This window comes from Artemia franciscana, chromosome 14 (genome assembly GCF_032884065.1).
Source record: "Artemia franciscana chromosome 14, ASM3288406v1, whole genome shotgun sequence".
NCBI classification, from domain to species: domain Eukaryota; kingdom Metazoa; phylum Arthropoda; class Branchiopoda; order Anostraca; family Artemiidae; genus Artemia; species Artemia franciscana.
Genome location: NC_088876.1, coordinates 29,739,182 through 29,753,750, shown reverse-complemented (window position 1 = coordinate 29,753,750; position 14,569 = coordinate 29,739,182). Strand labels below are relative to the sequence as shown.

Sequence of the window (14,569 nt, the reverse complement as noted above, 5' to 3'; positions counted from 1 at the left end):
TGGTTGGTTCTGGTTGTTTTCTTTTTGATATTGTTTTTGTTTGTTTGTAACATTTCTATGAGTTGATCAATTTTGGTGGTGGGGTGGGGGGAGGGATTCAAACCCAGCAATTTCGTCACCCTGGATACGGTCATTCTTATTACGGATTGTATAAGACGGAATGGAAAAAGTACAATCTGGAGATGACACTAGACAATGTGTTTAGTGGATGCCCACCAGATTTTTTATTTGGGTTGCTAACCAGAAACCCACTTCCTGATAAAATTGCAATAAAGCGGATGAAATTGCGATAAAGTCGCTTTGAAATTGATTAAGCTATGGAAAAATTGAATTAGAATTAATACTTTTTTACTGAACTTGAATTAAAATCTTGGTGCTTCGTGTTATAGTTTCTATGGACTTTTTTTACGACCGGCTAAGCATATGGGGGGGGGGGGGGTCTTAATCCACCCGTAAGAGGAAGTATATAAATTGTTTTTAGGGCTTTTCCCTCCTGGAAACTTTATGGTGATGCCCATACCTTGTCTAATCCGTTTCTTTTCAAAAGCTAAGCATTAGAAATCATAATTATAAAGTAAATTCATTGTTTTTTTATAGTGATTATAGAAAATATTTGTACTATCATATATAAGCTCTCTGTGGGTCAGGATCAGGATCGCCGTCAAGAAATGCTAAGTATTCGGTCGAACCCAGAAAATGAATTAACTATTGATAAGTTTTAAAAAACGCAGAGAATATTTCGTTTATTTTTCTTAAACTGTATTTGTATTGAATAGGTTGATCCTATTCGATAAATTTTTATTTTTTCTTACCTCCATTTACCATTTTTATTAGTGCAATATGTTTAGTCTTTTCTCGCTTGCACAAAGTTTTTTTTAACGTGTATATGTAATTGGTTTTTTTGTGTTTTTCTTTGTGTTTATCTGTTTGTTTGTGGGCTTTTGCTGTTTCTTTCTATGCTCTTTTATCAGTATTTTAATGTTTTTAAAGAATAAAACGAAAATTCTTATTAAATTTAAGTATAGAATTTGAAGCAAAATGTGTCATTGCACATTGAAAAACTACCTTGTTCTTCAGACTCACCTAGCCCTGATTGTTTTATAATCAACCGAACCGCTTTTAAAGCAAAAGATTATGCCTACTCTAAGAAGAGTTCAGGTTAGATTCATAAAAAATTTAACCTTGAATAGAAATACGAATCTTAAAAAATTCCGTCAGCCTTTTTTTAATGTTTCTAGTTTTACTTCAAGTGGCACTGTTTACATTGCTGCTGATTTTAATCTCTGTAAAACCCATGATAAAGCAAAAAATTCCTTCTCTTATCAAAGTCTCATTAATGATTAGCTGAACTGTTAAATATCTGAATTAAAGTTAAAGAAGCTTAGTTTTGATAAATTTAATTTAAGATTGTTTTGAAAATTTCTAGTTTTCCTGTTCGCTGCACAGTTGCTGCACTTGGGGTTTTGATCTCGGTGAAACCCATGTTAAAACAGCGAAGTTTCTTCTCTCATCAGTGTTCAATAAGTAGTTTACTTAGCTGTTTATTGGTTTAATTTAGCTTAAACAAACTTAATGTTGCTAAATTCAACTTCAGCTTATTTTGAGGATTTCTAGCTTCGCTACTCGCTGCACAATTTGCTGCGCTTTGGGTTTTGATTTCTATGAAACCCACATTAAAACATTGAAATTTCTTCTCTCATCAGTTTTCCATAAATAATTTGCTTCATTGTTTGTTTGATCAATTTAACTTCAACAAGCTTAATCAAACATTGCACATCAAACCCTGCACAGCTTGCTGCGCTTGGGGGTTGGATTTCCATGGAACTTAAATTATAACACCGAAGTTCCTTCCCTCATCAATTTTCAAAAAATAATTTACTTTGTTGTTTGTGGATTTGATTTAGCTTAAACAAGCTTAATCAAACTTCAGCTTATTTTGAGGATTTCCAGCTTTACGACGCCCTACACAGCTTGCTGCGCTTGGGGGTTGGATTTCTATGGAACTTACATTATAGCACTGAAGTTCCTTCTCTCATCAGTTTAAAAAAATAATTTACTTTGTTATTTGTTGGTTTAATTTAGATTAAACAAGCTTAATGTTTCTAAATTAAACTTAAGCTTATTTTGAGGATTTCTAGCTTTGCGACTTCCCGCACAGATTGCTGCGCTTGGGGTTTTGATCTTTGTGAAACTCACATTATAACACCAAAGTTTCTTCTCTCATCAGTTTTCAATACATAATTTACTTAATTGTTTATTGGTTTAATTTATCTTAAAGAATCTTGATGTTACTAAATTAAACTTAAGCTTATTTTGAGTAATTCTGGCTTTACGGCTTACTGCACAGTTTGTTGCTGCGCTTCGGGTTTTGATTTCTATGAAACCCATGTTAAAACATCGAAACTTGTTGTCTCATCAGTTTTCCATAAATGATTAGCTAAATTGTTAATTAGTTTCATTAACAAGGTCAGTTTTAATAACATAAATCAAGTTTTTTTTTATAAAGTTTTATAGTTGTAATGCACGCTGCACTGTTTGCGGCACCTGTGGCTTTGATTTCTGTTGAACTTGAGCTAAAATACCGAAATTTCCCATCTTATAAGTTTTCCGTAAATAATTGCTCATATCTTATTAATTCGTTTAATTTGAGTAGGATTTCTTCAGCAAAGGTAATGAATACCAAATTTATATTTATTGTCCCCCCCCCCAAAAAAAAAGGAATGGTTGGAAGCTATGTTAGGTAATATCGTAACAGTCCGGAAATCTTGGGGCTGAATCACTAGTTTAAAATCAATAGGCATACTAAAAACAAAGATTGTAGATGTCACTTATTTCTAATGTCTCAATTTGGACACTATATCACTAATTTTATTTTCCCAGACCTGCTTTATGACACACCAATAGATACTGATATGACTAAGCTTCCATCACCAGAGGAGCTTAAGCACAAAATTATTATCAAAGCCAAGAAAACTGACACTGTAATCAGGACTTCAACTGTGGTAGTTCAACAATCGGAAGATTCTGATTCGGAATCAGAGGGGGAGCTGATTGGAACACTAAATGGAGCTGTCGTCAAAGAAAAGAAGAAAAAAGAAAAGGTACAAATATAGGCAGTTTGTTTAATAGTTCGAGACATTTCCGTTAAATGGATCTTTCTAAGGTTATTCCCTTTTTGACTTTGTTGTTGTCTAGTAAATCCAGGCGTCATTTTAGAACTGATTTTTGTAGCATAAGCTAGTGTGAACGAACATCTCTTAGAATTCCACAAAACTTTACTGGATGCATCTGTTGAGCCATTGCTAGAAGGGATTGACAGATTTCCTTGTTGGAATATTCTCCCCGGGGAAGGGAGCCGAAATCAGTGTCTAGTGGCGTGCAAAGTATCATTACAAGTAAGATCTACTAAGAATGCCTTACTTTAGGTACCTGGCAAGAGTATCGCGTATATCAGTCTTAGAGAAGTGGGAAACATTTTAAACGCCTATATTTAACGTGTCTTATAGAAGAAGTTGAATGTTATAGCAATATTTTACCTTTTCATGGTGCAATTGAGTTGATATTGAAAAAAAATTTTCGCAATGGAAACACGCGATTTTGGACCAATGACCCATTTAACCCTCCTCCCTTTCACTACCACGTGCAGCGACTTTGAATCTGTTTGGTTGGAGGACCGAAATGGTCCCGTGACGATCTTGCCTGAAATATATAGTAGTAATATTAGTTTAAAATGGCTTATACGTGCTACTCCTTTATTCCTTTAATGACGAAGAAGTTTAACGGCAACCCCTCAGGGTAAGATACAAGTGCATATTACGTAATAGGGAATGTTTACTTTTGCTTGCTATGTTTGCTTGTTACGTAATAGGCTTTGAGTGCTTAAAAAAATCTTCAGGTGTCTGCCAAATCAGAATTTCTTTGGTTGTTACGTAATGGGCTTTGGGTTTTACTTAATAGTTTCTATGGTTGTTTAAAAACCTACAAGGGCCAGGAAAAACCCTTTAGAAACAGGGACCCTAGCATCCAATTTCACTGGGGGGGTCTAAACATCCGATTCCAACGGGGGTCCCTTACAATTAATTATAATAGGGCCCTAGCAACCAATTCTATTGGGGGCCCTAGAATCCAACCCCTACGAGTCCCCTAATGTAACCACCGGGGCTTCACCATCCAATTTTACTAGGGTGCCTTAACATCCAATGCTATCGGGGGCTCCTAGTATGACATTTCATCGGGCCCCTAACCTAACCACCGGAGCCCTAGCATCCAATTTCACTGGCCCCCTATCCTAATCTAACCACTGGGGCACTAGTATTCAACTCAGCCGGGGGATTCCCTAGCAACCAATTTCACCGACAAGACCTTTTTCAAGACGTTTCAAGATTTCTTTGGTTGTTATATAATAGGGCAATGGTTACATATCTTAAGGATGACGCATTCACACATGAATTGTTTCTTCAGGGCCCGTGGGCAACCCCTGCTTATAACTGAGTTAACTGAGGAGGACACACACGTGGGTGTTACGAAATGACGATGTACACGTGGGATGTTACTTGATATTTAAAGAGATTTTATTTTGTTTTATAATGTTTTTTTCTCAAGGAACATTTATTAACTAAAGATTTGTTTGTTCATATTAGGACTCGAAAGGGATTCCCCCTCAAATGAGTGGAACGCAAACCAGTTGGACTATGATAGTATTTCTGATATTTTGATTGGGCTAATATATTCTACGAGATAGCTCATTGCATGCTCTAAAAATCCCCTTTTTGTCATGCTAGAATCATTAAATGAATTGCATGATCCCATATGGAAAAAACAAAAAGTGAAAAAAGCTTATAAATAAAGGATTAATATAAACAAAAGAACCATGAATTAAAGGAAGGCGGGGATCATACCAACCAATTCCAGAGGGGAGGCTTGTTACTAGAGGTAGTTTTAAACCACATTAAGATATTTTTTAGGGCTTTCAATAAAAATACCTTTTTTTTACTGAGCGCGTTAGGTCTCACTCCTCCTCAGCCGAAAAAATTATTTTTAACACCTCTCAGCTTAACTTGAAGCTCTAGAAAATGTTAGTCCAAATAATTCATGCCACCATGGCAATATGTGGCTGGCCCGTACCATCCCAATGATATGTGTTATCATTCCTAAGGCATTTTTCAAATATTTTCTTTGTAAAATTATATTTAAAGTCCATTGATTTGTATTTTCACTAACCACCACCCAACATGATGCCCTCCATGGCAATTTACGTCACATTGGCAATATGTAGCTGGCCCGTGGCATCTTTGCGATACGCATTATCATTCTTAATGCTTTTAAAAAAAAATAATCTTGAAAAAAATTATGATTTAAATGCAATGGTTCATGTTTTGCAAGCCAACACCCCTACGTGATATACTGTCGCAATTCTCACTACCATGCCAAACGATTATTGACTATTAGATACCCTCTAGCACCCCTTCTTAATTCTTAAAACACATCCGGATATGTTTTTGTTAAAAATCATGCATTAAATCCAATGGTTCACGTTTTTGTAAGCCATCCTAAACATGATGCAGCACCTCAGTTCACACCACCATGCCCCGCTATAATTGCCCCACTGGCACCCTCTAATACCCCTTAAGACATTTTCAGATATGTTCTTGTTAAACATCATGCTTTAAGTCAATTGATTCACCTTTTTTGCAAGCCATCCTTCCGTGATACACCGTGTCAATTCAATCCACCTTATCACGCTATTACCCTCTGGCACCTTCTAGCACCCCTCATCATTCCTAAGACATTTTCCAGATATTTTCTTGTTAAAAATGATGTTTTAACAATTGTTCCTTCCAATCATATTCCTTCTAATGTACAAAAGATACTGATCGAGAAGGTAGAATAAACTAGCTATCCACAATGGATAGCCATAGATTACCACGGAGCCTGCCGCATAAAAAAAGAAAAAATCCTGGAATTTCTGGAACTTGGAGTGGATTGTTTAATCGGAACCGTGGAATCAGGGGGGGTGGGAATGGAACTGACGCAATCGGAGCCAGATTTGGGGTCGGAGCGGCCATAGTGGGAACTGGAATCTCTGGAGAGAGAGAGAGAGAGAGAGAGAAAGAGAGAGAGAGAGATAATGCGAGAGCGAGAGAGAGAGAGAGGGAGAGAGAGAGAGTTTGTGTCTTTATCTTTTTAATTATGCCTTTCATTATGGTCAATATATCTTGGACTACACCATTTTCTTTTTTTTTGATGTTGGAATTGTAGCCACAGCCAAATTATTGGAAAAGTATATTCCTACTACTTATTTTCGAAAAACTTCTTCTGTTACTTCTTGTATATATCAGAAAAGCCCAAGCTTCAATACAGATGAAGCCGCATTCCAATAATGTCTCATTACGAGATCCAACATGAAAACAAAGTATCAAAACATCAGTTACTAAGGAATTTTTGTTTTCTTGAGAATGTTTTAGAAAAATTAAACGGCTCTTGGTAACGAACTTTAAGCAAGGAGCGATGAGGCTCAATAACAACTCAAACTCTAAGAAAGAGAGTCTTGATAACAATAGATGGATAAAAAAAATATAAATTGATGTTTATTCAAAATAATCCATCAAGTTTGATGTTACTAATTAAAGTTATGAGCCTGAGAAAACTTACCTAATTTTTGTAAAAGGGGAGAACCACCCCCAAAAAGTCAAGTTATCTTAACGAAACTCACATCCACCGATTCAGCACATCAGAGAACCCTACTGTAAAGGTTTCACTCACCTCTGTACAAAAATGTAGAATTTTGCAACTTTTTTTCAGGAGAAAGATCAAGGATGCGTGTTTATTTGTTTTTTTTTTCGATTGGTGGTCGTATCGAACTAGTCATCCAACGAGATCGGGAGAGGGCTCATTTGATCGGAAACTAAAAATTTTAATGCCCCTTTCGGGTAGCCAAAGTATTGGAGGGCAGCTAGTACCCTCCCATGCCCCTTTTCCCCCAAAATTGTCCGATCAAAATTTAAGATAGTTCCTTTTGTTCAGCATAGTCGAGAATTATAATAACAGTCCATGGGGAAAGGACTGCAAGCTATGAAGTTATTCCATTATTTACATATAGTATTGGCTATTAGGAAGTATACAAACATTTTTTGGGGGAGCAGGGTGGTTCTCGGGAGGGAGAGGGGGTGCTAATGAGAAAGTCTTTCCTTGGAGGAATTTTTCATGGTTGAAGGGAAAAAAATTCCACACAAATGGCAAATAAAGTAGCTGATTTCTTTTTTTTTCATGTTAGGCTGGCCAAGCAGTTAACTGACCTCATTCCTAGACATAAAGGGCATATCGAACGTTAAAAAAGGAAAAGTAAAGAAAGTAAACATAGCAGCCAACCTTTAAAACTGAATGTAATGTGAAATTTACGTAAGAAAAAGAAAGTATACACTAAAGAAAAGAAAGTATAGAACAAATACATAAAAGATGTTGACTAGTACAGACTGGTCAACATTTTGGCCGAAATACTTTGACGGAAAGGTCTGCTCAACCACTCTCAGAGTAAAAAGATAGAATAAACTAAATTACGCAAAGTGAAGTAAAAAGAAAGGTACTTGTATGATATACCCCCTACCCAATATTCTTCTAATATGTTCCTCTGACACTCAATCCTAAAGAAATATACCAAAGTAAGATAAAATATAATACCTCAGAAAAAATTAGGCTATATATTTACACATTAGGGGGAGTGGGGGTAAAGTATAGTGGGTCTGCATGCCTGATATGTTCGGCACAGTTATTCTGCACATTATGTAGTAAGAATGGTTTTTTAACTTAACACTGTATTAATTCTTAAAACAATGTACAGATTTATAGCCCAAATTATATATTTTACATCAATTCTGCCACTTCTCTTTGTCTTATCTCACGCTAAGCTGAGAAAAACTAACGAAAAAAAAACCGGTTCTATAATGCATCAATGAATGAACAAATTTAGTAGTAGGGGGTCTATCATACAAGTACCAAAAGGAAAATCTTGGTGTTTCAGTTTTTTTTAAGTCTTTGGCTTTTAAAAGGTTTAGGGGACGTTAGTCCTAGTCCTATTTGTGGTAATTTCTGTTAGTTTTAAATTTGACTCGATGATTGTTTTGTAGTTTCCACTCGTTTTAAGTATCATTTCGTCATTTTAATTATTTTAGTTCTTTTTATTTTTGAATCATTAAATTGATTTGGTTTTTGCACTTCAATGGTTGAATTTAGTTTTTTAATGTTCTTTAAGAAAACTGTTTTCTCGAAAAAAGTTGTGAAACTAATTTTTATTCGTTTTTAATTGACAAAATATTTTTCCCATTCTTAAATAAGGGGAATTTTTGTAAAGTTTGTTTTTCGTCTAAAAATTGATATTTTGGCTTTTTATTTGTGCTTAGAACTGAGTTTTGCAACGAATTTTAATAATAGTTTTGCTATATAACTTTAGACGGATTGAAAAGAGGAATATTATTCAATCAAATATAATGAAAATTGAAAAATTGTATATTTTTGAATATGTAAATATGCATTATATTTTATCTTTCAATAGCTGAAGACGTCCTGACCCTCATCCTGTTATAATCTTGTATACAGACGAATATCTGTAAATTATTTTATAATGACAATCTTAACGTGCTTTGGTTTCAACTGCTCATTTGCTAAAATAAATTTATGTTGAGCTGATTTATTAAAAAAGAGTTCTGATTCAGTTCTAAAGAATAAACTTATAACAATTACGTCAAAAATAAATGCAACCAGGTATGTTTAACTAAAATTGAGGTGTCTTTATGGCCTAAAATTTTAATAAGATTAACATAAAAAAGGGATGTTTCGCACTTAAAATCAATACAAAAACATTCTTAACCTAACGTATATTGTCCTTAATAAGCTCGTCATTGTCCCCCTATGTCAAAATAAAAATGTTTCCCTACCACCCATTCAATGCTCTCTCGAAGATTCAGCTGGATTTCTTACACCGTTAATTTTATCTCATGAAGATAAGATATTGCAGTTACCTGTTTTTGACAATCAGAATGCATACAATACTTTTGGATTTTGTTCAATACCCTCCTCAACATTTCTTGGGATTTTAGCCGTTCTTGAGACATTAAAGACACATTATTTTCAGAACATGGAAGAACATTGTGTCTTTTGATTAATTTCAACGTTCCCTAAAAGTTTTACCTTCATACCGCTAGCCAAAAATTTTGGTCAGATCTCTAAAAGGGTAGCAAAAAATGGTGCCTAAGGGGGGGGGCTGAGATGCACTAATCTTAATTCCTTAAAAAGGGTACTGACACTTTCTAGGCATTTAGAAAGTGTTAACACCTTCATACCATTAGTCTTTTAAAATAATCCCGCTCAAATCTGTCCCCTTTCCTAGTAATAAAGATTATGGTGTAAAGAAGGGACAAACATTCAAAAATTACTGTCCTTACCAGAAGGTGTCCTTTCATATCTGTAGGATTAGATATTCGACCTTATGACAATTGTGAAGAACATTGCAATCTCAAAGTTTGGATCAGGTATCTTCAAGGGTAGCATAAAATGGTGCCTAAGGGTGGAGGGGGGTATGGTTGAGATGCACTAACCTCGATTCCTTAAAAAGGGTACTGACACTTTCGATATCCAATCGAATGAGCCCCCTTTGTCGTTTCTAAGACCGCTCCATCCATACAAAACTGTCTGGTAAAAAAATAACGCATCGAAGCCATATTGTTTTTTACTTAGGCATTGCTATCGACCTGCGGATGGATTTTTTGATAGACTCTGTCCTTAAAGACATGATGACGGCTGTGGGAGAACATTGAAATGGGAGCGGGGTTAAATTCAACATTCCCTAAAAGTTTCACCTTCATACCATTAGTCTTTTCAAATAATCCTGCTCAAATCTGTCCCCTTTCCTAGTAATAAAGACTATGGCCGTAAAGAGGGGACCAACATTCAAAAATTACAGCCCTTACCAGAAGTTGTCCTTTCATATCTGTAGGGTTAGATAATGGACCTTATGACTTTTTTGAATAACATGGCAATATCAAAATTTTGATCAGGTTCAAGGATAGTTAAAATGGTGCCTAGGGGGTTGGTTGAGATGCACTAACCTTAATTCCTGAAAAAGGGCCCTAAAACTTTCGATATCCAATCGAATGAGCCCTCTTTGTCGTTTCTACGACCGTTCCATCCATACAGAACTGCCTGACAAAAAATAACTTATCGAAGCCATATTGCTCTTTACTTAGGCATTGCTATGGAGCTGTGGATGGTTATTTTGATAGACTCTGTCCTTTGATACACGGTGAGGGTTGTAGGAGAACATTGAAATAGGGGGGGGGGTTTAAACTCTCATAGATATACAGATGATCTGAATCTTCTAGATGAAAATATTAGCAAAATGAATGAATTTTTCAAAGTTTCGAGAATTCTGGGTGCAAGAATGGACTTGAGAATAACTATTAAGAAGACAAAATATATAGTTTAGACTAAAACAAAAGAGGGTAAAGAGGTAATGGTAAGTACCAAAAAAATCGATCAAATGGAAAGCTTTACTTACCCGGTAGTATTTTTAGTAAAGATAGTAGATGCAGTGACAATGCAAAAATAAGTAATTTAGTTCTCTGTCAAAGTTCAAAAGAGTGAAGAGCTAAACAAGTTTTCAGTTGAACTGGATATAGTCCTTGCTTAGAATTCGATGAACTTGCGTGAATAACCAAGTGCATATTACAAACGTGAGTACTTTTGGGGTGACAAATTGGAACATTTTGGAAAGATAGTAGGTCCAGTCAAAATGCAAAAATTAAAATAACCAAGGTCTACAATGTGTTTCTCTTTTTAAATAAGTTTGAGAGAATAGGAAGATGTTTTTCCGAATCTATTGTTTTCCAGAGGAATTATCGAAGGATAGATTTACACAATTGTTCGACTTATCATATATTCAACAATAGGCTCCCTTTTTTGCCCGATTATAAAAAAGATTGAGATGGATAGGGGCGTTTTATAGATGGAGATTTAACGAAAATCACGTCATCCTCAAGGAAAAAAACTGGAACTTTTTGGGAGGGGGTGAAAAGTTAAACTTTGAATAGGTTGGGGTGAAGGAGAAGAATGCGCAGCTGCGTTTGCCTCAGGCTGTTTGGTGTTGTTAGTAGTGGTTGGAGCAGTAGTAGCAGTAATAGTAGTGGTGGTAATAGTAGTATTAGTGGTAGTATATACAAAGTTGTATATACACAACACAATTATCACAAGCACATTAACACAAGCACATAACACATTAACACAAGAATTAACACAAGCATAAAATTATCATAATACCACCTAGAAATTAATATTATTAGTATTTTATGTTTATTACTAAAAAATGTTATTTCTTATTTTCATTTTCTTCTTTTGTATTTAGGAACATTTTTTCTTTGCAGGTTAAAGTCTCGGCAAAGTTGTCTTCACTTGTAAATCTCTGTCAAGCAGTACATTTCAAAGGAATAGATGAAATATTAAGTACAGGTAAGAGAACAAAATTGCCAATATGAATCGGAGGGGGTAGGATTGGGTAATATGAGTAAAGAAGCAACATTAAATTTAATGATAAAGTGCGTTTTTCAGTGACAAAACCTCAACTTACTAGAGTCTTTAAGGAAACAGCAATGGAATTACAATTTTGATATCATAAATTTCTGATTAGAAACCTTTATCCAGCACAACCGTCCAAGTTGTATATAATTACATTTTTGAGTTAGATACTCTATAGATAACTATCATTTTGGTCTATTCAACTTGTGGGGTCGCAAAGCATCCACATTTGTACATAAAAAATGACGCTACAATATAGACATCTAGGTTGTCATTTTTCAAACTGAACCTAGGAGGATGTTAATCCCATAGACAATGGGTTACAGTTGGTCATAAAAATAAGCAGATATTTATGAAGAACCTTATTTTATGGGTTATGTGTTCCATTTAGGGCACTTATCCACGTCAAGTGTACATACAATGCAAAAATTAAAATTTCAAAAAGTGAATTTGATGTGTCATTTAGAAAAATATTAGAAAAATAGGTCTTATTTATACACATTATAACATACACATTAAACACAATATAACAAATATTTAAGCTGAAATTAATATTTAATATAGGGGAGCTATGAAGAGTTTATTTCAAACTACTTTAGGGTGACTAAGACTCTTACAAAAGTGGGAAATGATTAATGATGTTACCACGACTTCGTAAAGTTTACAGCTCCAAAGTGTTGTAAAATGTCGATCACCCTAAAATATTGTGAAATGTTGTGTAATTGGAGTGCCGGTCCTTGAGTGATGAGATTGAATCCATAAAAAAAAATCAAAGAATAATATTTATTTCTTGTTTGTTTAAATACATCAAATCAAATTAAAAGCTTGAAAAAAAACTCGAGGTAAATTTTCCTAATAATTCAGAGGAAAGACAAAAGTTGAGCTTTTTTAAACAAAAACCTGAATGCTTTGGCTTTACATTCGGGAGCTTTTATCAATAGTAAAAACTGCTTAGTTTCACTTTAGTTATAATTGGAATGGCGCCATGGCCTAATATTTTTTCATATATACACATAAATATAAATCTAACACACAATAAATACACACATATTTATCGGCGTTGCTACTTACTTATTTGTGCTTGAGTCAGGACGCAAGTTAAGCTGTAGCTCTCCCTGATAGGAGGACGGACACAAAGAATTCTTTCAGACAAAAAATTCTGATTAATACTTTTGGGGGCTAGTGGAGGGACTATTTGTAGCCAGCCTAGGTACTAACGGGAAACAGACCGGTGAAAAACTTTAAAGACCCAGGGCAGGGGCTTTTGTGTGTTTCGGGGGGGGGCAAGTTGGATACCCACGAATAATTTAGAATAAAAATTATTATATAGTCCTTGCCCCTTGACTATCTGGATATGGACCCCTATAGCCCCCCTCCCCAATAAAAATACTGAAGCAATGCCTCGGGCTCGAGGTCAATGTCTTTAAGCCTCGAGTGGACTTGCCTTGCCGCAGAATTTCTTTTTCGCCGGACTTTTTATTGTTTACCCGGAGCTTATGTTCGAAACAGAGAGGGCAGTGACGTTGTATTATCATCGTAACATGTAGATTCAGCTCACAACCCTGTAACACCGTTTCATTAAGTCACTATTCGCTTCAGGTCTCCATGACCGAGACTGTGCAAAAATATTAAGCATTTAATGGCAAACGTTTAATAATTTTTCGCTGTTAATCTTTGTCCTTAGAGATTTTCCTAAAGAGTCTATAAAGTCGTGAGTTAATGAAATGCTCCAATGCTAGAAAACTGTTGTAATAATATTTAGTTATAGCTTTTAAACTTATATTTGAAATGCTGAACAATTTGATTAGTTTAAGTGGGCGGAGTGAAACTCATTGGAATAAAATTACGGCTACAAAACAACCGGCTAGGCATTTGAACTCTCTGAGCATTAACTCTCTGAGCATGGTGTCTCAATATTAAAACCACCGATCATCATTTGAGGCAATAAATTTAACAGAAGAGGTCAGAGCTGCCTATTCTGTTCTTACTTCCTGAAAACTGAAACCTCAAAGACATAAACAGTGAGCTTTGTATTATAAAAGGCTTATTAAAATTTGTTTCTTCGTTTTTTTCAGAAATTTTCAGTAGATTTCCGAGGATTTGCTCATGATTTTCACATATGCAATAAGAGCTCAAAAATTAACCGTCAAACAGTCTATGGTGACGAACTGTAGTAAGGAGCGACCCGGCTCATTAGTAACCGAAACTCTAAAAAATGTAATTTTGATAACAATAGTTAGTCTTACCCATCAAAACTTACAAGCCTGAGAATTTTTGCCTCATTTTTTAAAATAGGGGAAAACACCCCTTAAAGGTCATACAATCTTAACGAAAATCACACCATTAGATTCAGCATATTAGAGAATCCTATTGTAGAAGCTCCTATCTACAAAAATGTGGAATTTGGTATTTTTTGCCAGAAAATAGATCGCGGATGCATGTTTTTTTTTTTTTTTTTTTTTTTTTTTTTTTCCCAAGGGTGGTTGTGTCGACTCAGTGGTCCTAGAATGTCGCGAGAGGGCTCGTTCTAACTGAAATTAAAAGTTCTAGTGCTCTTTTTAAGTGACAAAAATTTTAGGGCACCTAGGCCCCCTCCCACGCTCGTTTTCCCCAAAGTCACAAGATCAAAATTCTGAGAGAGCCATTTTATTCACCATAGTCGAAAAACCTATAACGATGTCTTTGGGGACGACTTACTCCCCCCACAGTCCCCGTGGGTGGGGCTGCAAGTTACAAACTTCGAACTGTGTTTACATATAGTAATGGCTATTGGGAAGCGTACAGACGTTTTCAGGGGGATTTTTTTTGTGTTGGGGGAGGGAGAAGTTGACGGGGGGTTACGTGGGAGGATCTTTCCATGGAGGAATTTGTCATGGGGAAGAGAATTTCAATGAAGGGGGCGCAGTTTTTTCTAGCATTATTTAAAAAAATTGAAAAAATAAATATGAAAAGTTTTTTTTCAACTGAAAGTAAGGAGCATCATTAAAACTTAAAACGAACAGAAATT

General features: G+C 35.3%; 1 protein-coding gene across 1 annotated transcript in view; it reads left to right on the top strand.

The window, feature by feature from the left end:
* Positions 1-2,857: 2,857 nt before the first annotated feature.
* Positions 2,858-14,569, top strand: part of LOC136035550 (1-phosphatidylinositol 4,5-bisphosphate phosphodiesterase delta-3-like) — a 33,651-nt gene continuing 21,939 nt past the window's right edge. The window contains exons 1-2 of the mRNA XM_065717409.1: positions 2,858-3,101; positions 11,412-11,496. Of these exons, the coding sequence (XP_065573481.1) occupies positions 2,913-3,101; positions 11,412-11,496 (274 nt within the window). The 5' untranslated portion in view covers positions 2,858-2,912. The remainder of the gene's footprint in view (positions 3,102-11,411; positions 11,497-14,569) is intronic.